The following is a 26,591-nucleotide window of genomic DNA, read 5'->3' as shown; positions in this document are numbered from 1 at the left end:
CCTTAAATTGATCTTCCAGCCAGCTGAATACTCCATGGCCTCTTTTTAAGCCAGATTTCTGTTATTTTGAAAATGAATGTAAGTTAAGCAGTAGGAGGTCATTTTAATATTGGTTTTAGTCTTTGAATTGTAACTCAGAAATCACTGACAGGATAGGAAGGCCTCTACCTACCTTGCCTATTGGGTCTGTGCCACACCGTTCCACCAAACTCCACCTGCTGGGTAACCTTAAAACAAGCCTAGAGAAGCTTTCGTTTCCTCACATTTCATACAGCTCCTAGATGCAACGATAAAACTGATGGAATGGTATACCCGATTATATATTCATGATGCTTTTCATTTCTACCACTCTCTATCAGCAAGTACCATCATCAAGTGAAATCTCTGGGTAGGTATTTTTTCTAAACACCTCAGGTTAATGGGCCGTATTTGTAACTAATATCAATTTCTGGTATATGCAGTTATATACAGGAAAAGTCATAGCTCTGTGTCACAGCTAAGAAGGAAAAAAAGTATACTTCATGCTTTTTCTGCCTTGGTCGAAAAGCAGAAAGTTATGCGTAAATGTAATTTGTAACTAATATTTACATAAAATATCATTTCTAATTTTTCAAATGCTATGAGATAAAAGAACAGGAAACAAAGCGCCATGGAACTCCAAAAGAGTACCAACTCCAAAGCGTGCCAATTCTAAGCTAATTAACTAAAGCCACGCATCCATCTGAGTGCTAGCTGACTCTTCTGCTTGCTACTCCTTTCAGTAAATTAAGTCAAATCATGATGCATACCTTCTGTTAGAGCTACAATGAAGCATCCAACTTTATGGCTGAGCTCTATATTCATGTTCAGAAACATTTCTAGCTTTCAGGGTGGAAAGAAAAGTAAGTGAATTCGAGGGCTGCAGGTGAAGGGTAGCAACCTGAGATTTTTATAATACAGAACTTACTTAACCACTTCCTTACACACAAGTCATGTATTCTAATTTCAAACAATAACTGACAGTAACTTCTCAACCATAACTTCCAACCTACAATAACATAATTTAGATCTATGTATTTGCTGGTATTTTGTCTCATAGGATATATTATAAATATACTTGCCACCAAGTACTATTCTTTATAATGATCTACCATCCTTTAAGAATAATTCAAAAAAATTATGTGGGGTGATACATACTTGAGACTTCCAAATCATACCTGGAGCAGTTGTAATACTGAAAGAGGCACCACATTTGAGAATAGTAATTTAATCAAAAGTTGAGAAAGCATGTATTCACTTAGAACACTGCTCAAATATTTCTCTAGAAACAAAAAATGAACATCATTTTACACAGCTGATGTTGTAGCATAGGCAGTACAAAACCAAAAAATCCAGCTATGCACAGAGTTATTTCAGAATCTTGTGACAATATAAGCACAACCGTAGACTATCTGCAATGAGAAGCTTTACAGAAGCTTTAAGGTAACTATTATTTCTGATGAAGAACTATTTTTTTCCTCTTGAAAGCAGTCCATCTATTTTTGCAAGGTCTCCAAATGAAACTGTTGCAGAACCTCTCTGGGCTGGTCTTGCCTAAGACAAAAAATAAGAAAAAAAAATAGGGCTAATTGTCAAAGTATTTTGTAAAAAGCTTTTAAAGCATCAGTAATTTTAAAAGTACTTTCAAACAGAAAAGGTCTTCACATTACCTGTGATTCATGGAATTTCCAGCCAATCATGTAGTAGATCTGAAATGTGGCAGGTACAGAGCCATCGCTATTTCCGTACATTTCTGTTAGGGTAGGAAGGGAGAGGAAAAAAAAATAAAAAAAAAATGGTAGACAGAACGTCAGTTCCAAGAAATACTTAGTTCCCAGAACATTAGAACCAAATATGACATACTCATCATAATGACTCTTGGTGAAAGATTTGGGACAATAAAAATATCTCATACTGATGCATCAACATAGTTCAAATCCTGTCCCTATAATCAAGGTTAAAAATATCTGTGCGATAATGTTCTGTTCCAAAATGTTGGTGGTTTTTTCTGGTTTTGGGTTGTGGTTTTTTTTCACAGAGAGGTCAAAGAAAAGGACAGAAAAATATGTTCTTAAAGTTATTTCAGATTAACTCATTACCTCTCAAATACTTACCTCTGTATATTGCAGCAGCTGCCAACATTGTCTCCCTGTGTAGCAGAGGTTTTCTATTCCAAGAGCAGTTACTCTCCCCCATACCTAAAAATACGTTTTAGCTTTAAGAAAAAGAAGATATAGTATAATCCATGAGTTAAGTGTCATGCACTAGTGATAGACTTTTGCTAAACCAGAATCCTCTGAATCTCACTGTAAGAGAGAACATATTGCAAATAAATAGTCGAGTTTCTTACTTATAAGAATCTAAGCTTTTTTAATGCCAATACTTTGCAATTTACAGTTTGTATTGCTAGGAACGGCTTCAAATTATTACTTCTTCAGCCCGAGTCTTCAAACATTTAGGTTTTCTAGTATAATTTACGCATTAATACAAAGTGTTTATTGAGACACACCTCTCATACGTTTTTTTTAACAGGTAAGCATCAAAATTATTATCCCAAGAGATTTTTAATAAGAAAAAAAAAATCAGTTCTACCCTCTTTAATCACTAACTGCATCTACATGTTTCTGCAGAGAATGACAGTTTTACTTTCATTAAGGAATTACTCTAAAAAACAGCAGGTGATCCAGAGTAACAAGATGCCCTGAATTGCTCTGTAAAGTAACTGACTGCATATGAACGACTGCTTTATAAACCCTGACAAATACCATCAGAATACTAACTCAATTGTTAAGCATCTCAATTGGTTTTTGTTCCTCAGCAGACTCCAATTTGAGGGTCTATTTATTCTTATTCCAAAGCAGTTTCCTGAATGTTCTGATAATTAGGAAGGGTTACAGGAAAAGTTAGTTATGTGGGATATATGCTTCTGTCTCCCCTTCAGGGCTTTTCAGCAGCTTACACTGAACAAGCTCACTAAGAATGGGAATACAGGGAAGCAGAAAATTCATAGCAGACCACAAAGTAGCAAATTTTTGACTCCTGCTTCCCAACACAAATCTGCTGACAGGCATAATCTCCTGAGACTCACTAGAGATAAAAAAAACCAAAAACGTTTCCACTGCTACAGTAAGCTTTTGTTTTGGGTTTTGTTGTTTTGGTTTTTTTTGAATAAATTTTTTATGCTGAGGGTAGTGAAACACTTGCATATGTTGCCTAGCGAGGTGGTAGATGCCCCATGTCTGGAAACATTCAAGGTTAGGCTGAACAGGGCTCTGAGCAAACCGACAGCGCTGAAGATGTCTCTGCTTATTGCAGGTGGGGTCCCTGTGACACTCGTAAGTGACTGCGTCACTTACAGAAACCATTTTTGTTTCCACAAAGTATATACTTGCCTTGCAAGTCTTCCATAACCTCAAACAACCCTGGGTAGTTGACTTGAATTTCATCAGTATCCTGAAAGAATTGAGAAGCTTAGTTTTAGAGCGTATCAAGCTAAACCAGTAGCATTATAACAGCCTTCACAGCTGCCAACAGACTATTCATCTGCCACCTCTGTTCAAACTGCATATTTCTTACAAAAAATATACTGTCTTAACATTTCGTAGAAGTTTTGTTTAGTAGGCCAAACGCAATCAAATTTTAATTGAAATGCCATTATTTTCTTCTTGGTTTTAGAAGGAGCAGCAAAAGTGTCTGAAGTTTTTTCAAGCAGGTCTAACATTCTCTGACATTTATCCAAGAAGACCATCCAAATTCTACTGGGCCACTTGCCAAAGATACACTTCAGTTGGTTTCATTAATCACAATGAAGCTGAGGACAGAGGCAGTCCAGGCTACTCCAGAAACTTATTCAGCAAGGTGCATGACATGCAGAAGGAAACAATAAATTATTAATATATGAGTAAAGAGTATTTTTTTATATACTAATAGCTCTGATGTTCTGTATCATTCCTACTGTTCTCTTATTCATAATTACCACAGTCAGGGTGTTAAAGCCAGCTCTTGACAGCAGATGTCCCAGATCAGAGACAGCAGTGAATGGTGATACATGAGGAGAAAACCCCCCTTCTCTTTCCAATTCTGCTAGCTGCAAAGAGCAGCGAAGCTCATATAGAGTGTCTCCCCCAAACATTGCACCAATGAATACTCCATCTGGCTTAAGAACCTGGTGAATCTACACATGAAAAAAAAAATAATGATTTTTGTTATTAAGCCTATGTAACCAAGTTCTCAGGACTTTTTTTTTTTCCCTTCAAATAAACTTAAAAGCAATCATTGTAATAGTCGTAACATTTTTAATTTTGACTGTATTCCACAAGAGAAGCTGCACCAAAGCTTTTGGTAACAGTACAAGATCATAGAGTGATTTGGGTTGGAAGGGATCTTAAAGAACACCTAGTTCCAGCCCCCCTGCCACAGGCAGGGACACCTTCCACTAGACCAGGCTGCTCCCAGCCCCATCCAGCCTGGCCCTGAACACTTCCAGGGATGGGGCAGCCACAGCCTCGCTGGACAACCTGTTCCAGTGCCTCGCCATCCTCACATCCTAACATCTAGTCTAAACCTACCTTCTTTAAGCTTAAAGCCATTCCCCCTTGTCCTGTCACTACAGACTAAAAAGACCCTCTCCAGCTTTCTTGCAGGCCTTCTTCAGGTACTGGAAGGCTGTTACAAGGTCTCCCTGAAGCCTTCTCTTTTTTTATCTCACTTTTTTTTTTCATCATTTGATTGTATTTATCTCAGCAAATAAATAATCTATCTGAAAAGAGACTATGTGTTCTTAAAGAGTGAATCCCCAGAAATTACACTTACAGTCAGGAAACACAAAATGCACAGTGGAAAACCAGTGTAAAACTCATTTCAGTAGGATACTCCTAACCTAAAACAAATATCCCCAATGAATTTACTTCTGGAAATAAGGTAGATTGAGATAGCTGCTGCTTACTTTTACTTTATCAGATAAGGGCAGCAAAAATACTCTTTAATGGTTGGATTTAAGAGAAGTGAGGGCCTTAGTTTCCAGCAGTGATCTTTGTACTTCTGGATACACAATAGAGCGATGCAATTCTTATTACATCTACCCCTACTTATATATAACTAGCCAGAATAGCAATATGACTCAAACACCAAGGTGGACAAGCTGCTTTCTAGCAAGTCTAGTAAGTTCTAGGCCTTTTCCTACTGAGAAAGCCAGTAAATTCATGCTTTCTTTTTTCCTTAAGAATTAGCAATGATCCCTGGTTTAGATATCCAGAAAAGCCGTATTAGATAATCAGGCTAACTCGACACCAAAAGCTTCAAACTGTTTACCTTACTGATTTGAAAGAAAAATCTTTTAAACTTTTTTTACTTAAGTATTAACCAAGCTACTCTTTCTATGCTAGTAAAGAAGCCTTTAATTGACAGGTAAGAAATTTAAGTAGTTGAAGGCAGCTGCCATTGGTTAAAGCAGGTGCTCCCAACACAGGATATGAGCATTCACAATGAAAGTTGGCCAAGAACTCCAGTTCCCTCAGCACTGTGGGACATTATAATGCCTCATTTATTTTTACTTGTGTGGGTAAAAATATTTGACACTTCATGGAACGCTTAAATTCCAGAGAAAATGATATATCTCTTGCCAAGTCTTTTTTTAAGTACTGAAGGCATTCCAGTTTCTATTTTTATTATTTCCACAACAGTAAGGTTCTCCTGTTCATACCAACAGGTGATAGAATAGTACTGCAATGACTGACCAATTTGAAATAAAAGAAAAACCAGTAAATTCATTAGAATAGCCCTTGCTCTTCCTCCAAAGTTTGCCAATTTGAAAAAAGTTTCCACCTGCAGGAAGGAGCTGAAATGATCCCAAATCAGATTTTCACAGTAAGAGTTACAGTTCTGTGTCCTCAACAAGTATTTGCTTCATTTCAAAATCAAAAAGCCTTTATCTGATTAAAGTTTTACTTCAAAATAAATAGCCAAGACATAAAAATAATACAAGTTCCATAAACCAGTTCTGGAGAAGTCAGATTTAGAAAACTCTACTTGTACTACAAGTAATAAGAGCTAACACACAATAAAAATCAACAGCACTGCCTCAGTTTACATTCATTACCATGACTTCAGCTGCTGAGACTATAAAATACTATACAAATATGTTGCTTCACAGTTATTTATTCCAAATTGGTTTGAGACAGTAAATTAGTAGAAGTGCCAACTCATGGTCCTTAAACTGCCAAAAATACTACATAAAATACTTGTGCGCAACATGAGCTATTTCTGTGCCTCTTATCTGAATAAGACCTAGAAATAGAGTGCTCTGAACGCAAGTAATTGCAAGCATTGATTTTTAGTATTAAAAGCCATTTTCTTACCTCTCTAAAAGCTCTAGGAAGGTCATTCACCCAATGCAAACTGAAATAACAGAAGCATACATTTTATAATTGCATATTAAATAAAATCTAGCAAATGCAAATAATTGTTACATTATCTAAGTATGTTTCAGAAGCCAAAGCAACAAACCAGTTTCATAAACTGCAAAAGTTCTGAAATGCCTGCCTAAAAGTGATACTAAATAAAACCAGAAGCTCAGAGAAATAGCTTTTTCTTACTGGCGCTTTTTAGAAAGTTGCAAAGATGCAAGTCCTGGTGACTAGTTTGTCAAAATGCAGGAAAGAGGGAAGCTACATGTATTTTGAAGGAAAATAAATAAGCAACACACTAAGAACCACCAGGACAGCAGTTTTTCCTAATGTACACTTGTAAAAACTATGCAAGTACATCTCTTACTACTGTTTAACAGACTATTAATCTTTCTCTTGGTTTTTTTCCTTAAAGTTACTCAGAAGAGAACATTATTTAACATCTTTAACCAAAAATTAACATGTTAAGTAATTAATGCATACCTTAAGCTGCTAACAACAAGATCAAATGTATCTTCTTTGAAAGGAAGGCATTCCTCATCAGCTACAACACTGACTGTAGGGATTTCAGATTCTACAGCATTTTTCTAATGTTGGGTCAGAAGAGAAACAAGAGAAGGTCACTTTTGCTTTCCTGTGTTGTGGAATTAAAGCATATCAGCATTCAGAAAGCTACTTACTAAAGCATTCTCCGCAATATCAACTTGAATAAGTTTTTCAACTGTTTCCTGAAATAAAACGTTAAAAGTCTATCAAATATTTAAACTGCTTTGTAAGTTGACATTTGTCATTTTTAGTAATGCTTACACATATTTACAGCAAGTAATCTCTTCAACACTTGATAAAAATTCTATACAAAGCAGAAAGCATTTTTTCCCCAGGCACAGTACTTAGTAATTGCTCCTGAGGGCACAGCTGAGATAGAAATTCTGCATTTTGAGGTGTAAGTTCAGTTAACTAAAACCCACGGACTAACAGCCAATGAAGTACCTTTACTTACAAAGCCATTCACGAAGGGTAAACCGCTGCTTAGAAGTCTCTGTAAAGATACTTCTCTTTAACAACTAAGCGTGCCCAGCAGACTGAGGGAGTAACAGGCACATCCCTCCTCAAGACTACAGGTTAAGTGTCACACCACACACAGCTTCCCCTGCACTGCCATTTGTCTGCTTTCCTGCGACAATGAATACAGAAAGCAAGCCTGAACGACACACAGCTCTGGACGACAGCTACAGATACGGCGGTCGGGGGACGGGACCAGAAAGATTTACCTCATGAATATTCAGAGAATTGTTTTAAGTTATAACAGAGCCCTATTGGAAAACAGAGGAATGAAGTAGCGCAGATTTCAAACACTTATTCAGTATAAAAAGCCAGTACCTTGGTTAAGTGCTGAGCTATGTAACCTCTTCCAGAGCCAAGATCCAAGGCAAGAGGAAAAGTTCTAAAGGATAAGTTTAGTAACATAAAACACCACCCAAACTCGTCACTACCTGGAGCTTTCCACCGCGCTCAGCTCTGCCCGCCGCTTTCCAAGCACCTTTTCGGACCCAACACGGCGGCCACTGCGCAGGGGCTCACAGGGCAGCGGGGACCCGAGGGCCACGGCCCCTGGCGCGCCGCGCCCCCACGGCGGGGCTTACCTGGGGATGTCGAACACCCTGTCCGCTATCCTGCCGCCGACCTGGGGGGAAAGCCCGCCGGTCAGCGCCCCGCCGCGGCCTCCCCCGCCCCGCCCCGCCCGCCGCGGGGACACCCGGGCCGCCGTCCGCCGCCCCCACCTCCCGCCGCAGGTACTCGCACTCGGCGGGCTCGGCCCGCAGCGCCGCCCAGTTCTTCTGCTTCCGCTTCAGCCGCCGGTCGAAGGGGCTCAGCGCGCCCGAGCCCGACGCGACGCCGGCGGCCGCGGATCCCCCCGAGGGCGCCCAGAGCCGGCGGCCCCAGCCCGCCCGCAGCACCGGGCAGCCCGCCCCGCGCAAGGCTCGCGCCCCGACGGCCCCCGCGCCCCCCCCCAGTGCCGCAGCGCCCATGGCCAGCGGCCCGCGCCCGGCGCCTGCGCGGGAAATCCCGGCCCGGCTTGGGCGCCTCCCGCCGCGCCGCCAGCCTTCCGCCAGTCGCGCCGTGTGATTGGTGGGGGCGGGCGGGCCCGCGGCGGCCGCCGTAGCGCCTCCGGAAGTGGCTGCGGCGGCGCGTGGTGGGTTGTGTGGGGGCCGTGAGGGGCGGCGGGCTCGGGCCGGGTGGGCGCAGCGAGCAGGGCCTGGCCCCGGGGCCTCGGGTACCGCCGCTGGGGGCGGGGGGCATGGGGTGCTGCAGTCGGCTCGCCGTAGCTCAGCGGGCGCCTTGGGGAAGGTGCTGGTGCTGCCGGGCCGCGCTGAGCCCCTGCCTGCGCCGGAGCTGCCGCTGGCCGGAGCTCGTCGGAACACCCCGCTCTTACTGACTTTATTCTGAACTGGCGCTTTATAACGTAAGGTAGTTTTAATCCTGGGGGAAGTAAAAGCCTGGGGTCTGGCTTACAGTGGTTGAGGTCCTGTTCGAGGTTGAGGAGGAATCACTGTCTCTGCAGCCGGTATGGTCTTTTTAGTTGCATATCCATTTTCTGTGGAAGCTAAAGTTTGTGGGCAAGACTGCGATAGTTGTAGGATTATTTGTGGGTCATTTAAATCGTCTTGTTGAGCTTTTGGAAAAGAACTATTTACGTATAGGTTAAACATCTAACTTTGTGTAATTCTTTAATGTTTTTCAATTACATATCTAAATCTGTATTAATCAGGTTTTTAATCAGACGTGTTTCGTTTTCATCCATATTGTACATGTCCAGGTCTTCAACAGCATCAAAAATGGCATCCCAAGAGGAAATATTAAGAGATGGGCGCTTTAGCTGCATTACTAGAGACCCTAGATTTTGGGAGATGCCTGAAAAAGAACGTAAAATCAAGATTGACAAACGATTCCGAGCAATGTTTCATGACAAGAAGTTTAAGCTGAAATATACAGTGGATAAAAGAGGTCGTCCTGTTAACTATACTTCTACAGAGAACCTCAGGAAATTTTATGCCCTGTCAGAATCTGACTCTGATGTTTCAGAAAATGAGAGCAAACAACATACTGAAAAGAAAAAAAAGAAAAAAAAAGCTAAATGTAAAGGAAAAACAGATTCTGCAAAACTACTTGCTGATGGCCTCTCTAGGGAGGAGCACAAAATAAACAAACAAAGGGTGGACCAAGCATGTGAAGCAAGGACGAATATAGATGACCTTAAAAATGAAGGACAAAAAATTACGTCTAAATTCAGCTTCAAAGAGGACTCTAAGAAAACTGCAATGGGAAGTGATTGCTCTCAGGGAAGCAAGGGCCTTTTACGCAAAGGGGAAAACAAGCAAGGAAATGCATTGGGAGGAAGATCAATTTCACGTCAAAACAAGCAGAAGTCTTCACAACAAAGCAGTACTAAGGCAGTTAAAGCTCCCAGGAGGGACCATTCCCTAGAAGCAAAAATAAAAGAATCAGGTGAGTTGTTCAAATAGCAAGTAGAATTCAGCTATGTTTACTTGGATGTTGTTGCTTTTTTTTTGTCTATGGAAGATCGTTCACAAGATCCATCACAGAACAGCCGACTGACTTGGGTTCAGTGTTGTTGAAGAATTGGAGTTGGTCAGCTCTTTATAGAATCAGTGCTGATTCGTCGTAAGATTGTGAACCTCCATGCCATCTTAATTGCTGGAGCTGAAATTGTTGGTTAGTTAGAAAAGTAACGTGTTGTGGTGTATACAGTACCGTGTTTATCAAACTGATTAGCAAATAAAAGGTCTGATACCGTGAAGGCTTCAGCATATCAACGCTTGTTGACTGAAAGGGTAAGGAGGGGAGCTTCAAGCCATTAATGTTAGAGGGTGTTAGAGAGAGAACAGGTGACATAAGGAAAACCTTTATATTGCTTGCACATGCTAATTTCTCCCTATTGATTCTATACATATAAACAGAATAACAGAATAATGTTTCATTAGAGTTTGAGGTTGGTAATACAATTGTGGACCTGAAGAGTGATTAGATTAGACAAACTGAAGAGGTGATACTGGTGATTTATGTTGTTTGCTCTTCCCTGACATGACTTACTCCTGCATCATTAGATGTTTCAGGGGTTCTGTAAATCTGTATGAAGAAAACCTGAGGGTTTTTTCCTCTTTGTAAAAGATCATATGCAATTCCAATGTAAAAATAAATATCTAATCTTCATCTTTCAGTGACTGTGTGCACAGACACCTGTGAACAAAGTGACCTTACTAAAAGCCAACTAGAGGAAGAAATTTCTGTAAATGATGCTTTTGAAAATGCAGAATTGGAAGAAGAGGAGCCAGAAGATGATGGGGAAACAGGCGAGGAAGAGGAGCCAGAAGACGATGGGGAAACAGGCGAGGAAGAGGAGCCAGAAGACGATGGGGAAACAGGCGAAGAAGATAGTGATTCAGAAGATACTGAAGAAAGTGATAGTGGACCTGATCTAGCTAGAGGCATAGGGAACATTGAAACGAGCTCAGATGATGATGAGGATTTAAATGAAATATTTCCAAAGGAGCCAGAGATAGAGCATTCATGGCGTGAGCTAGATAAAGACGCCCCTCGTGGAGATGAGGTAACGATACTTTGCATGTGAAAAGCTGCTGACAAACTCAGAAATGCACATTGTTAGGAGACCATTATAGACCTTCAGCTATGAAACAGTTTGTGAAAGTAGTTTTCATTAAGGTTTTTCAGCCTTTTAGTTAGAAAATCCAAGTGATGGTGAAATTGACTGAAAATGAGAGGCTTGTAATCCCCCTTCCCTCTAAGGAGACACTTACCTGTAGATTGATAAGCTGCCTATAAGTGAAAGAACAGACAGAACTGAGCTTTTCAGAAATTCAGGAATTTAAATGGTACTGCTTTTGTTCACTGCTGATTTCTTTCAAATTTTTATTTATTTAATTTTTTAACTTGCACTTTAAGAAATTAAGAAATCATTAGACAGTGAAGTAGGGCTTTAAAACTGACCACAATCAGCGTATAAAGAATCATGGTACTATAGTGCTGTTGCAATACTGTGATACTAATTGCTATTGTGACTAACCCTATGATAACAACATCCTAAGTGCTGATGTTGTAACTGTGGTCCTAAATCTGTGGTTGGTGCAGTCCGTTTGGTGGTGCTTCACTATTGTGTCCTTTTAATCTGCTCTGGTGATTGCTGCTTCTGACCTTTGCTAATTTAAGTAATACAAAGTTTTGAGGAAGATGCTGCTTTTATTTGTTCAGCAGTTTGTTGCTGGCTTTGATTTTTACCAAGGATAACTGCTAGAGAATTGTGTATTCCTCACAACAGTCAGGAATTAAACCTATGAACCTTATGTCCTTTTTTTTCCCCCTCTCTGTTCAGGTAACGAGGAGATTGGCAGTTTGTAATATGGATTGGGATAGGTTGAAGGCTAAGGATTTGCTGGCTCTGTTTAATTCTTTCACACCCAAAGGAGGAACAGTATTTTCTGTTACGGTAAGACCTGATTTCTGGAGGGAGTACTGGTTTTTACTGTTTAAAAAAAAAGTTAAAAAAGACTACAAAATGAGATTTAAGACAGTTCTCTGGAGAACCAAAAGGGATATTAACATGATAAATGAAAAACTGTGCTGCTGTGTTAGATATAAATACATGCTGCTTTTCAGCAACAGGCATGTATTTGGTAGAGTTAGAGCCTGAAGCTGTTAACTTCTAGTGTTTATGAGGTTGGCTCTAAGTACTGTTTTTCTGAGACTGATAGTGAAGTTCTGCAAGTTTAGTAGGGGCAGACTACAGTTCCTTGCTTAGTTTAATTTTCAGTAGATAACTCAGCCTTAAGTTTCTAAGTGTTTTCCAACCCTTTTTACCATTGCACAACACTTCTTGTTTTTCACCACTTCTGAGTTATTAATAAATTTGCTTAATTCTGATCACTTTAAGTTGTATTTTTCCATTTTTAGTGTCTGCCTCCAGCTTTCTGAGAAAGGTTAGTCAAATACCCCTTTCCGAAAAGGGCCACAGTGAAATTAACAAAATCAGGGTTCCTGTCGTTCTTAATCTGTCTCAAAATATTCTCATTCCTAATGAGCAGGGTTTTTTTTCTACTGTCTTTTCTCTAAGTCAAAATTAAGAGGGTATTAATGTTTATGGAATTGATCCCTTTACCGATTTTGGATAAAAATTATAAAAGTCTAAAAGGATTGGTAAGATACTTTTTCTTAGTTGATGTACCTTATGCCCCTACAGTTTAATATTTATTTTTGCATTGTATTTGTAGATTTATCCTTCAGAGTTTGGAAAAGAGAGATTGAAAGAGGAAGAACAAAAAGGACCTGTGGAACTATTTGACCTTCCAGAGAATACCACAGAGAATGACGGGTATTAACTTTATCTTCAAATGAGAGATATAATAGGTCTAATTCTTAGTGAAAATTCTGATCATCTGTTTCCAAAAGTTCATATGTGGCAGTCTCCCATGGACGTCTTAATTTTAGAGCTTTGTCAAGGGAAGTTTTGCAACTGGCCCTAGTCGGTTATCAATGCATTGAGTAAATGCATTATGATGAAACTGGAGAAGATTTGCTTGTTGATAGGCAAGTTCAAAATTTTCATTATGTAGCTCATTGGAATAATACATGGAACTGATGTATGGAGAGTTTAACATAGTATTTCTTCTCTAAAAATTGCCCTTGCTGTCAAAATTTTTATCTGCATGATCAACAGGGACCTTAACTTAGGCCAAGAATTGCCAGGTAGAGATTACTTGAATGCCACCAGCACCAGCCCTAGCTTACTAGGCTGAGCTCGTCAGGCCTACCGTTGTCCAGGCTTCTTCAGGCATGTCTTCCCCCGTTCTTTTGTTCTGCTCGAAAGTCTTGTCTGTATGGAACTAGAGGTTTTACTAGATTTAACTAGAGAGTTAGAGAAAAACAAAAGAACTTTGCTTTTATATTTTTCCAGAATTTCCAGATGTTTGGCAGCCTGACTGGGGCCACTTTTGTATAATATATCCCGCTGGACTGTCCTATATTTGGGAAATCTGGATGCTTCTAAAATAAGTGCAGATGCCTTTGAAGAAAGTCTCTGGTGCATCAGGGAAGCATATGATGAACTTGCGGTGCATTCTGAAGTCAGCTTCACTGTGTGCATCAAGGTGCATCCTGAAGTGTTAGATCTACTGCTCAGTGGGCTGTAGAGTATCTGGAATACAACACGCAGAAACCCAGCTGTCCCACAGGTACCCCAGTGATACCTGTGCATGTACCCTTCAAATTCACAGGACAGGACCTCAGCCCTGCAATCGCTCTCCTGCATCCTTCCACCAATTCATTCACTTCTCAGTCTCTTTTCTGCTTTTATTTTACTGTCATCTTCTGTGACACCAGCACCACCTGTGCTACCCAAGTTAGTATCCTGATTCCTTTCCTCGCCTATACTGCTTGCTTAATAATCACTCCTACCCTGCCTCTCTCTAGCAAGAGGATCTGCAGTCTTGTCCGTACAGTCTCCCAGCTTCTCTTAACATTCTTAATGTGCGCCTTTACTTAGGTATGAACAGACTTCTCATCAACTTTGTTAAGAGCCAGGATAATTGCAAACAACTTGATAGGAACTATTAAATGCTACCTTCTGTGGCCTGCACAGAGGCATACAGAGATGTTACTCTATGCCCTGCCTAGGGACTCTGACCTTACAATTCCTGCAGGAAGCAGTCATGTACAGGAAGCGTACACTTAATAAACCTGTGTGAATTAGTCTTTTTACTTGAGTAAAACTGAACAGATGCTGGTGGAACTTCATGCTGTTTAACATCTAATCTTATTATAAGATTAGGAGAGCGCTTGAGTGGTGCATAGTTTTAATGGGTTGAGTTAAAATATTTTGCAGGTGAAAAGTTGTTAAAGCCAGCTCACTTGATTGTGTTGTTTTCTGCTTCTGCAGGATTTATAGGGAGAAACTGCGGGAGTATCAATTTAAGCGACTGAAATACTTCTATGCAGTTGTAGAATGTGATTCTCCTGAAACAGCCAATAAAATTTATGAGGAATGTGATGGACTGGAATTTGAAAGTAGCTGTTCTTTTATAGACCTGAGGTAACCCCAGTGGAGACTTTTTTTACATGTTGGGCTAGGGAGGGGAGGGAGACTTAAAGCCTATTTAAAATAATACGGAGTATTGTTTTTATCCTGTAACCAAAATGAGATAGGTAAATAAATGAGGTGTCCAGTGAGTTGTTAGGTTTCCCTTTGATTCTTTTTTTCTCTTTGAGCATTTTTACTGCAATATCAAAAGTTTGAGAGGATCTCTGCATGGAGAGATTATTCTCAGAGAAGTCAGGTAAAACATTCTAGTTGCTGCTTCAACCTTCTGGTACAATTAAGTAAAGTGGTAGGATTTAGAAAACAAAACAACATACTGCTGGGTGGTGGGGTTTTTTTTCTCTTTTCCCAAGGGTCCAGAGTTGGCTCTTTTTCAGGAATGCTTACCACAGGGCAAGAGTATTGCTGCTGTTGTCATGAAGCTGCAATAGATTGCTATGGTAGCCCTTATGAATGAGCTGGAAGCTCTTAATATTTCAAAAGTCACGTTTCAGAAAGAAAGCATTTTGCATTATAGTTGCGCTTTATTGTTACTATTTCCCTTTGTTATAAAAAGCCTTCTAGTCTGAGCAGAAGAGAAGTTACTAAATCATAATAAATTTTGACAGGAGCTGGTTTTGTCTGTGGGAGCCTGTGTTATGGGCACTCTTGGAAGTCAGTGAAAGATAGGTTTTTTGCTTTGAATTATTTTCTAGAGGAAATTAGTTCATTTGCTTTGAACCATTTTGGAGAAGATGATCTCTGCCAAATGAACATGTAACTTTTTGTGCTTTCAAATGGAGAAAGATGATGTTTTACAACAGACGCAGCTGTTTAAAGTTCTCCAGTGTTTTTCCTAATCTTCTACTTTGTTAAATGTTCATGTTGAATACTATTAATCAGATTACATTTGATTTAAAAAAAAAAAAGGCCAAATAGCCTAAGTAATTTCTCATGTAGTATACAAAGGATTTTTTTTTAAATCTAACTTCTTTTGTTGTAACACATGACTTCGGTCTTTTTAACATTTTTCTTTTTCCTACTCATTATAATATTAAAGATGTACCAGCCTTTCCTGAAATGTTTTGATTTTTTTTATTTGTTTCCAAATTCGATTTTTTCACTTTTTTCTTTTGTATTTTTAGTATGAAAAGATGATTCTTAAAACAAAAAAGCATGCAAAAAACCAGCTCTGACCCTGCTAATACCAGATTGAAAGTTGTTTAGTTTACTTCCCCAGTATGGTGTTACATGTTGAAAACCTGTGGAATAGCTGTGCAGAAGCCTGACAGTTGATCTTACATGTGTGGAGTACTTGTCCATTTCTTTTGTTTTCTTTTCAGACTTACCAACTTTTTATTTTAGCAAATTCTTTTGTACTGATGTACCTTACACATGAAAAGCTTAGACTGTTTATACTGTGAAATTTCCCAGTGTATTTGAATAATAACGTATTTTATTTGCCTTTAAGATTTATTCCAGATAATGTTACATTTGATGATAAGCCAAAAGATGTAGCCTCAGAAGTGAATGTAGCTGTATATAAGCCAAAGTACTTCACATCTGCTGCTATGGGAACATCAAAGGTATCTCTACAATGTTTTTGTAATGTTTTTCTAATTTGTTTAGGTTTATTGTCAGCTTATGAATTACATAAGTAGTGGGGAGAAGATTCCTGGATATCATAACCATTTCAAAATAAAGACATCAAACATACTAAAAGATGTAAGCATGTTACAGTGTCATAAGTTGTAACCCCATAAATAAGCTAGAGAGTTGTATTTTAAGAGATTCGGCTTCTTTTTAACAAATTAAATACTATATTTTGACCTGGTTGTATCTCTCTTACAAAAGTTGCACATGGAATTACTTTGTTATTCACAGTTAAATTCTCTTAATTTGCCTAAAATGGGTATTTGTGTGTTGCTCAACTACAGCCTTTTCGGTGGTTATGCCAGGCTTGAACAGTTGCTTCCCTTCCTTGTAGCTATTCATTCCTACTCTCTCTTATGTGACAACCAAGACTTCCATCTGGCCATGAAGTGAACTGGATTGTAGAAGTGATAAGTTGAGAAATAAGTAATTTCTGCAGGATCATTTTTTCAGTCAGATCTGTTTCACCTTCTGGTTGAGGGTGCGGTTATGTAAACACTTCCATTGTCCCCACTGCAATCCATGCATGATTCTAGGAGTGACTTGCTGCTGGAAGAGGAAAGGGAAGAGCTGGTGGCTGCTTCAATACCAGTATCTGCTGCCACAAAGGAAATTTGGCTTACAGAGATTTTGTGTGACTTGCTGTTACAGAACCCTTCACTGCATAAGGACACTTCGGTCTTTCATGTGGTTAAAATTCAATGTAGAACAAATTCCAAAAAGTTGTTACTAAATTTATTTTAGTAACTAATTATTATAGCTGATCGTTGTAGAGAACGTTAGTAACAGTTCTACATTGCTTATGAAGTTAGGAGTTTATCAAATAATTTTCCCTAAAAAGACAGTTACAATGTTTAATTTTAGTCTTTCAGCTTCTGCAAGTGGCGTTTTTATTTTTAAGGTAGATATCACATGGGATGAGACAGATCATGAACGAGTAACGTCACTTAGCAGAACTTTTAAAAAAGAGGAACTTCTTGACATGGATTTTCAAGCTTATTTGGCTTCGTCTAGTGAAGAAGAGGAAGAGCAGCAGCAAGGTACTTGGTTAATAAACTTTATCCATAAAATCATTAGCTGCACTGTTTGGAACCCAAGTTATTTAAATATGTGAGTTCCGTATCTTTAGAAAATGCTTTGAATGTCGTATTTTCCAGGGACAATATTATGCTTGTATAAAAGCTATGGTCGGGTGCTGCTATGAAAATAGCCTATCTTCCCTCCAGAGCTAAACATGTCTGAAAGTGGCATATACTTGTTGTGTGCGTGACCTAAATGTGGGGGGAAGTTGGTGGTGAACAGGTTGGTATCTTTTGTTCACCCTTTTCAGTTGGGAAATAAGAGGACTGGTGACAGAACACTGACAGTTTGCCAGATGCTAAAACTTTTATTTAAAAGATTCGTAAGTTGCATGTTAACATGGAAGCTGTAGATTCTTTAAATTTACTAGAACTTGACATTCCTTTTTTCTTTATTTCATTTTTTGTTTTAGTTAAATATGCTTTCCCAATGTTCTATATATGTGGTAAGAAAACACATATACACGTTTTTAAAATGATGCCTCTAAAGCCACAGTTGAGATTCATTATGCAAACCTGATTCTGATGCTCCAAATAACTATCATTAGCACGGTCTCAATATTTTTGAAGACAAAGTATGTTAGCTGAATTTGGAGTTACAGCTTGCTTAGAAGATGCATTCGTGAAAGTTTGACTTAAGTATTATCACACTAGCTTTAAAACAGCTTTCTTGTTTTCATTTCTGTACTGCAAAATCTCTTCAGCTGGTATAATTAGTGTTTGATTAAGCCGAGTATAATTCGAGATATTTCAGGTAGCAAGATCACAGGTGACCTAAATCATGGCATATTTTCATTATTGCTCATATGATAAGCATATTAAAGAACTTATCATCATACATTTAAATGATTTGTGCAGAGAATATGGTAGCTATTCTATTCATTCAGTGCTGATTGAAGGTCTGCTGCCTTTCTGTGAAGTCTGAGTAACACTGATCAAAAATTAGTAGGTGATTAGGAGTTACCCTAATCTTGCACCTCCGAGTGTAAAATTCTTTCTTGCCATCCCACCCCTCTCTGTTTTTTTTCAGGGTACCTTAACATTTCTTTGTCAAGTTTGGCAATACCTACTTTAATCTCTTCATTTCTGAGATAAAATTATTTTCAATAGAACTGGAGGTGCTTCCTTTTCAGAGGAAAAGTCCTGGTTTGAAATGTGCAGGGATTAATGGCTAAATGAATTGGGTACAGTGCTTACTACGGAAATCTGTTTATAGGTTAATACGGCGTTTTGTCCTAAGTCTTTGCAGGGCAAGGAGATACTGAAGAAGCTGCCCTAAGACTGTGCTTGCTGGAAAGGCCCAGACAGGGTGTTGAATGCACTCCAGACCTTAGAAGGTCCTCAGGGAGATGTAGATTGTACAGAGCTGCTTCACTCCCGCAGTAGCACTTCTTGTGTCACCAGGGGAGTGTGAATGACAGTGGAGAAAACCTGTGCTATGGGCATTCTGGTACTTCTAAGGTATAGGTCCTATATGATGAGCGGAAAGGTAGGCAGCAGAAGACGTTTATAGGAACTATGGAGTGTAGCAGTAACAGTAATATCTTTCAAATGCTTTTTGATTCATGTATTACTTAAGAATATAAAGAGAATGTAATCTAACTTCATAAGGTACATAGATCTTTTGTGTACGATGCACTGACATGTAAATTCCTGAATTACCTTGCTTGTTTTCACTCTATAATTCAGTCTGCTTTTGATTAATAATACATATAGCCTAAATTACAAGGCAAAGAAAATTTAATTAAGCCTTAATCAGGTCTTTCAAACAGATGTTAAAATTGATTTATACTACATTAAAGCATGTTGTTGCAATCAGAGATGACTTTGGAGCATGCAAAAGAACATTACAGGTTTTTCTGGTTATAGAGTTGGGAAATATTCTGGCAGCAAACTCAGCTTGGCAATATCTTGGCAGGGTTAATGTCCATTTGTTCCTCATCTTACATAAAAATGCACTTATAAACTGCACCTCTGTGAGCTTTAGTTTCTCTAGTAATGCTTAGTAAAGCATCTAAATGGGAGCAGTAGATGCAGAGGAAAGCAATTCCATCTTCTATTATGTACAAGACTAACACTGTCTTAAAGAATAGCGTCTGTAATAGGGTGGTGATGGAAGCAGACATCTATAAGTGAGCAACACTTCAGAAATTTTCAAAAGTAACCTTCCATTGCTGGGAAGGAAGAGAAATTGACCTTAAATAATCTTAGCACACTAATAAATTCTAAACCTGGAAATGTCTAGATTCTGATGATGATTTCAAAAGTAAGTTATGAATGGAGTTACATTGACATGTCTTCGGCATGTTACTGACCTTTTATCCATTCAGTTATGTGATACAAAGCAGGATTCCATCCAGCAGAATTATGTGGCGCTATGCACAAATGGGAAAAATCAATGTCAGCTGCTTGAATGGAAATGTAGGAGTGTGATAAGGAAAAAAATGTCCTGGACTTTTATTCCTATTTTTTTTTAACATATTAAAATGTTTTATTTATAAACAGGGTTTTGTTGGCCTGTTCTAATCTGGTTTTTATGGATTTTTTTCAAATTAAAATATGTGTTGTGAATGTTAGTATTACTATTATACAACAGTTTTGTAGTGTTAAGTAGTGCAGTGACCTTGTATGTTGTGGTTCATAGCACAAAGTATCTCCTTTACATTGCTTCTGAATTTTCTGTTACTTGGATGCATTTGTTCTAGTTAGGAAGTGTTTGTGGTGTGCATCAAATCCAGCCCATAATTTTTATTTTGACTGTGAGCACCAGTGACTTAGTGTGTGGCATTTTAAATAATAGTTCAAATTGAGTGTTGTGGGTTATGCCTAAGCTGCTTCTGTTCTGTTTTTTTTATCTTTGGAAGAGCAATGTCTTTTCTGCTGTTCTGCTTTGCACCACTACGCAGAATACCTGAACAGACTATATGACAAAATATTTTTTTCAGTGTATTTCTAGTTAGCAATTCTTGATGGTATAATCCTAGAATATCCTGAGCTGGAGGAGACCCACAAGGATCACTGAGTCAAGTCTCAACTCCACACAGGGCAATCTAAAAGTTAAACCATTTATGTTAAGAGTTGTCCAAACACTTCTTGAACATGGACAGGCTTGTAGGGAACTGTGTAGAGCCCTGGTCTCCACAGTAGGAGTCTGAGCAGGGAACATGTTCTCTTGTGGCATTGGGCTTCCAATACAAGACTCTACAAAGACAGTAGATATTTTGTTTTGTGCTGTTGCGCCATGCCAGAGGTGCACAAGTGCAGAGAAAGGAAATGTAGTTCTTGGGAAGGAGGGGTTGCTGGGGGAGTTTTACTTTTTAAAAATAATCTAATATTAATAATCTATTACTAAGCTAATATAAGATAACCTTATTTTTAGTGATTAATGTTAAATAAAATCATACCATTTATTAATGGTATTATTTTTACAATTTTGAAAACTATTTGGTGCAGTAACTGTGACTACATACATAAATTGAAATGCGTCTTTAACATTTTATCACATGACTGTACAACCTCTTTGCTGTCTTAAAAATGAACAGTATACTATATACATAATACTAGAACTATTATGGAAGGCTAAGAAGTAGAAGGTGACAGAAGTAGAGCATGCAAGTATTTAATATTGTCCCTGAATCCAATGTGTGTTTATAAAATGCATTGAATAGGATATTACTTGGGTTAGCTTCTGTCCCTTATTCCTGTATAGCTACTTTGGACACTTTTCAGGCATTACTGCTCCTTCTAAAGTAACAGGCATCTGACTTTTTAGAACCTTTCTGTTGGGTTAGTTTTGGCATATTGCTAAAATATTTCCTAATAAAACAAACTAGCAAGAGGAACTAGCAATTTATGATTTAGCCGAGCCTGGGTGGAAGTTCATAGTTCTGAACAGATATGCAACCTGGTTGTTTTCTTTCTGTGAAGCAACAGAAATTTAGGCATGCAGTTGTTGGATACTTTTTCAATGCATGTTTGCAGGAGCTTTTGTGTTGTGTTCATTTTTTAATTAAAAAAAAACAAAACCAAAAAGGTGCTTGGAAGACTAGGAGCAAGGGTCATCTTCTAGGAAGTTCAAACAAGCTGTTGGAGGTGTCCAGTAAATTAGAACTGAAGAACGTGTGTGTGTGTGCTTTTGCAGGCCAGTGTGTCCCTACTCAAAGTTATCTAGACATGAGGCACCTCTGATTGCAGGCACGTAATCTTGGCTTACACCTGGCTGGCTGAGAGGCCTGGTTCTAGCAATGCCCAGTCACCTCTCATGTGCAGCCAGGTGTTCATAGGCTGCAGCAGCTATGGTCATCTGGTTTGCAAAGTGAGTTTTAAAAACTGCATCCAGTGCACACCACTCAAGGGGTTAGGCTACCCAGACCTGGAAAAAAAAAAAAAAAAAAAAAAGCCAGAACATAATGCTTGCTGTTAATTTACTGTTTGCATGCTCTTGTTCCAGTATCTGTCTTCTCCCTGAAAAATATCTTGCAAAAAACAGTCTACTGTGATATGCTTTGAATAAGCTTATTTTGATAATGTTGAATTCTAATTTTTTTCTTTTTTTAATTATCATTTGGGTGAGCTAATGGGATTTCCACGACTTCTTGTTCAGAGAGGGCTGAGAATGTGGGAGAGTGGGGTTAAAACCTGAAGTTTTCTTTGTCCCTGTTTTCTGGCTCAAGACTTGAGGTCATCTCATGCTGTAGTCCACTGCAATAACCCCTGCCTCAGCCTTGCTTCTTGAATTCTGGAGTCGAGCTTTTTATTTTTCGTTCTCGGGGTCAGCATGCATTGTAGGGTGTTTTTTGTATCTGAGTAACTACCCTGGATAGAATTGAGACATTTAGTGCATTTTTATGGTATAGCCATCAGCATCCAGATCAGTAGCTGAATTTTCTGGTGTGCCATTACCTCATGAAGGGGAATTTTATCTTTCTGTCTTTAAAAGAAATGCAGCTTTGCAGCAGACCTCTTGTCAAATGTTGTGTCTGCTATAATTTTTCTACTCTTCAGTTTGTAATGCTGAGTTAAAAAAAATAAATCATCTACTCAGCCATTGCAAGATAATCTTAAACTAAGAAAACGATCTTTTCAAAACCCTGCAATTACTGGAATGTGGTCTCAGCTAACACAACAGCCAGTTAGCAATTTAATATATTGAGCCTCTGCATTTGGTTTTTTTTTTGATGAATTACAGCTTTCAAAAACAAACAAAACCCCCTACAAACTATTGTGTTGGCATGTTTCTGACCTGCTTCAGGATTTTAACTTTTTAATTCTTTTAGCACTTCTGCTACTACTCTTCTTTGAAAACTGTAAGAATGTACTTGTATTTTATACTCTAAAACTCATCAGCTTTTGCCTTGTTTTCCTGCACAGGTTAATTGTATTTCTTGCAGCTGTTAATGCACCGCAAGTTTTTGTTTTGTTTGTGTATTTTGTTCAAAAGGTCTTTGAACAAGCTATTGGCAGAAAGCATTAGTGCCTTAATATCCATCAGAGAGTGGTTCCTCATGTTGTGCAATACAGCGTGATACTTGAAAGCTAGTGACAAGGTTATTTGAACTCTGAACAAACTTTGAGAACATAATCAGCTCACTTTCTTGCAGCTGTTGTCAAGTGTTCTTTATTTGCTTACAGAATGAAAAGGCCCTTAAGGTTTTTTTTTGAAGGAGATGTTGAACATTTGTTTTAAAACTGTTAGTTTTGACCAAAGAAATGCATGTTGTATCTAAATGAGAAAGTATGACAGTATGCATTGCCGCCTAAATTTCTCCAATCAAAACTAGCAAAACCGGTCGTAAATACAAATCGGTAGCCCCTTGCTTATCCAGTTTCAAGGGAGCCTTTCTTGGCTTAAGGATTTCTTCAGTTCCCATCCAGTGAAGCTGTTTACTTACCATTCCACATGCCACCAGGAAGAAGAAACAACAAAATGGCTTCTTTTATTTCTCGGTCTTCTCAACAGAATGCCTTTTGCTGTCTGTCTGAGCAAATGCTTTCCTCTTAGTTCTGAGCTTCTGATGAGGAAAATGGAAAAGCAGCTGCAGTTAACTGTCCCCATGTGCCAAAAAATAAGCCAGTGAGGAAGAAGACCAGACTGGTTGAACAGTTCCTTTGGCTGGAACTCAGGAAAAAAAGGAGAGTTTATGACCTTTGGAAGAAGGGGCAGGCAACTCAGGAGGACTGCAAGGATGGCGTGAGGTTATGCAAGGAGAAAATGAGAAAGGCCAAAGCCCAGCTAGAACTTAATCTGGCTATTTCTGTTAAAGGCCATAAAAGACCTTTCTATAAATACATTAGCAACAAAAGTATGCCCATCCTTTGTTAGACGTCGGGGGAGACATAGTGACAAAGGAAGAGGAAAAGACTGAGGTACTCAATGCCTTCTTTGCAGCAGTCTTAATAGTAAGACCAGTTGTTCTGGCTGGGTACCCACAGGGAAACAGTCAGCAGCCTGCTACACCACTTAGACACATGCAGGTCTATGGGGCTGGATGAGATCCACCCGAGAGTGCTGAGAGAGCTGGCGGAAGTGCTCAGCAAGCCACTTTAAATCATATATCAGCTGTCCTGGCTAACTGGGGAGGGCCCACAAGACTGGAGGTTAGCAAATGTGGCACCCATCTACAGGAAGGGCTGGAAGGAGGATCTGGGGAACTACAGGCCTGGCAGCCTGACCTTGGTGCCAGGGAAGGTTATGGAGCAGATGATCTTGAATGCCATCCCATGGCACACATACATGACGACTGGGGGATCAGGCCCAGCCAGCATGGGTTTATGAAAGGTAGGTCTTGATTGACAGACCTGATCTCTTTGATAAGGTGACACACCTAGTGGATGAGGGAAAGGCTGTGGATGTTGTCTACTTAGACTTTACTAAAGCTCTTGACACCATCTTCCACAGCATTCTCCTGGAGAAACTGGCTGCTCATGCCTTGCATGGGTGTAATGTTCACTGGGTAAAAAACTGGCTGGATGGCTGAGCACAAAGAGTGGTAGTGGAGTTAAATCCAGCTGGTGGCTGGTCACCAGTGGTGTTCCCCAGGGCCCAGTACTGGGGCCAGTTCTGTTTATCGCTGATGAGGGGATCGAGCGCACCCTCAGCCAGTTCCCAGCTGCACCAGGCTGGGGGAGCGCTGACCTGCTGGGGGGCAGGAGGCTCTGCAGGGGGGTCTGGGCAGGCCGGGCCGATGGGGTGAGGTTCCACAGGGCTCAGTGCCGGGCCCTGCCCGAGGGTCACACCAGCCCCCCGCAGCTGCAGGCTGGGGCAGGGGCTGGGAACTGCCCGGCGGGGAAGGGCCCTCAGCACTGGTGGGGCCACATCTCGCACCCTGGGGTGTTTCAGGCCCCTCACTGCAGGGGGGACGCTGAGGGGCTGGAGCGTGTCCAGAGCCGGGCAGGGGCTGGGGACGGGGCTGGAGCACCAGGCTCACGGGGGGCGGCTGAGGGACCTGGGGGGGGTTGGCCTGGAGAGGACTTGGGGGACCTTATTGCTCTCTATAACTACTTGAAAGGAGGCTGTAGGAAGGTGTTTGTTGGTCTCTTCTCCCAAGTAACAAGTGATAGGAAGAGAGGAAACAGCCTAGAGTTGTGCCAGGGAAAGTTTAGATTGGATATTAGGAAAAATTTCTTCACTGAAAGGGTGGTCAAGCATTGGAATGGGCTGCCCAGGGAGGTAGTTCAGTCACCATCCCTGGAGGTATTTGAAGGACGTGTTTAGTGATGGACTTGGCAGCGCTAGGCTAGTGGTTGGACTTCATGATCTTAAAGGTTTTTCCAACCTAAATGATTCTATGAACAGTAAAGATTTCTGCTCCCAGCCAACACCCAGCTGCTTGCAGTGATGGATGTGGATGAGTGTCACACCTAAGTTTTAGCCAAGGACCAGAGGTCACTCGGTCTTAACTTGCAGCTGCAATCTGTTTTTCTAGACATTGGTTATGCAGCCCATGCAACTTGGTACTGTAGGAAGCACAGCTTTACCGTTAAACTAGTGAAAACTGAAAAAAAGGAGTGTGCACCAAACCTAGTTTTCTACAGTTCAATGAGCTGAAGCATCTTTAAAGCCTTAAAAGCCTGCTCTTTCTAAAGCATTTGTTTAAAAGCTTACTGTAAGTCACATTGTAATGGTGTTTTTCTAAGAAAAGGAAGAAAAACCCCATCTTTCCATCTTGCTTCATTTGTTAATTCAGAAAGTCACTGAAGATTAAGGCATTAAATAATTACCTCTGTTGTGGAATCTTGCCATGGTTGTTTGTTAAAATGTAGCACTCTGTTTTCACAATGCTTTATACAACTATTTTTTGAGATTTAGGTACTACTCTGCTGTAAGGGACTCTGAAACAAACAATTTTAAAATACAGTAAAGGATTCTGTGTCCAATCCGTGATTTCCTTCACTGGATAAGTTTTATTTTGTCTTTATTTATTTATTTTCTTTTTTGTTTTGCTATTTTTATTTCATCTAAGTGGAGGAGCTCTAAAACTGGTTATTCCTTGGGGGAATAACAGATAAAAATATTTTAGATTGTTTTTTAGAAACAATGTATGTGCCTTAGGTGTGTTTCCTAAACATTAACTTTAATTGGTCACTTTCTTGAAGGCTGTGATAGGTTTACTCTCTTTCTAGGTGGTGAGGTAGCTCATGAAATGGAAGAAGAGAAACCCAGGAAAAGCCAAAAAGATGATGAAGAGCAAATTACCAAGTACAGAGAACTTTTGCAAAGCATCCAGGAAAAAGAGAAAAAACAGGAAGAAAAGGACATAGGAATGGAGATTAAATGGGTTCCAGGTAAACTTTATTTTTTTTTCTTTTAGTAACTTGGAGAACATGCGGTATTGGCCTGCTAATAGGGGTGTAGTGTAAGGTGTTGGATTTATAGCAGTAGAAACTGACCTTTTTTTCCCATAACTTGAGATCCAGATGGTTTACAGTGGGGGAAATGGAAGAAATAATATGACTGAACTCAGTTCTTCAGCTGTAATCTTCTCTTTGTAGCTTATTTTTTTGCCAGGTTTTTTGTTCTTGCTTTTTCATTCATCACTTTACAGGTTTTTCTTGAATAGAATTCATGTGTTTGCCATAGAGTCATAAAACATACCTACACTTTTAAAAATGAAAACCAGTGTGATTTGGAAACAGCATAAAATTGGAGGAGAATGGTTTGAAAATCTTGTGTTATATATTATGCTGAAGATCTGGGGGAACAGAGAATGGAGGTGCCTGACCTCCAGTGAGACTGCTCTGTGGGAGAAAATAGCTACCAGGAAGAAAAGTTGGGGACAGTGACATCCAGATTTTCATCTGGAAATTAATAAAAGAACTCCACCATATAGC

At 39.6% G+C, this 26,591-nt stretch overlaps 2 protein-coding genes across 7 annotated transcripts in view; one reads left to right on the top strand and one right to left on the bottom strand.

Annotated features, from left to right (window-relative positions):
• Nucleotides 1-1,230: 1,230 nt before the first annotated feature.
• On the bottom strand, nt 1,231-8,508 carry NDUFAF5 (NADH:ubiquinone oxidoreductase complex assembly factor 5). Of its 4 annotated transcripts, XM_055725608.1 has the most exons (11): nt 8,204-8,501; nt 8,066-8,106; nt 7,803-7,866; nt 7,103-7,150; nt 6,906-7,009; nt 6,375-6,414; nt 3,995-4,192; nt 3,411-3,471; nt 2,133-2,216; nt 1,689-1,771; nt 1,231-1,572 (listed from the first exon to the last, which is right to left on the bottom strand). In XM_055725608.1, the coding sequence occupies exons 1-11, from the start codon at nt 8,450-8,452 to the stop codon at nt 1,486-1,488; spliced, it is 1,059 nt and encodes a 352-aa protein (XP_055581583.1). In that variant the 5' UTR covers nt 8,453-8,501; the 3' UTR covers nt 1,231-1,485. The 4 variants fall into 4 exon arrangements, with proteins under 4 accessions (XP_055581583.1, XP_055581585.1, XP_055581584.1 ...); XM_055725610.1 differs by lacking the exon at nt 3,995-4,192 and having other exon boundaries at nt 8,204-8,508; XM_055725609.1 differs by lacking the exon at nt 7,103-7,150 and having other exon boundaries at nt 8,204-8,503.
• Nucleotides 8,492-26,591, top strand: part of ESF1 (ESF1 nucleolar pre-rRNA processing protein homolog) — a 34,925-nt gene continuing 16,825 nt past the window's right edge. Inside the window, exons 1-9 of one of the 3 annotated variants that reach the window (XM_055725607.1) lie at nt 8,492-8,616; nt 9,241-9,929; nt 10,664-11,052; nt 11,833-11,946; nt 12,728-12,828; nt 14,392-14,544; nt 16,001-16,115; nt 17,084-17,222; nt 25,884-26,045. In XM_055725607.1, the coding sequence (XP_055581582.1) occupies nt 9,260-9,929; nt 10,664-11,052; nt 11,833-11,946; nt 12,728-12,828; nt 14,392-14,544; nt 16,001-16,115; nt 17,084-17,222; nt 25,884-26,045 (1,843 nt within the window). In that variant the 5' untranslated portion in view covers nt 8,492-8,616; nt 9,241-9,259. Of the gene's footprint in view, nt 8,617-8,676; nt 8,989-9,218; nt 9,930-10,663; nt 11,053-11,832; nt 11,947-12,727; nt 12,829-14,391; nt 14,545-16,000; nt 16,116-17,083; nt 17,223-25,883; nt 26,046-26,591 lie in introns of those variants that run through there. The other 2 variants (XM_014285323.3, XM_005445595.4) reach the window with 2 other exon arrangements.

The sequence above is a fragment of the Falco cherrug genome, chromosome 13, assembly GCF_023634085.1.
Source record: "Falco cherrug isolate bFalChe1 chromosome 13, bFalChe1.pri, whole genome shotgun sequence".
NCBI classification, from domain to species: domain Eukaryota; kingdom Metazoa; phylum Chordata; class Aves; order Falconiformes; family Falconidae; genus Falco; species Falco cherrug.
The sequence above is the reverse complement of the archived record's forward strand: the minus strand, read 5'-3'. Positions and strand labels throughout refer to the sequence as shown.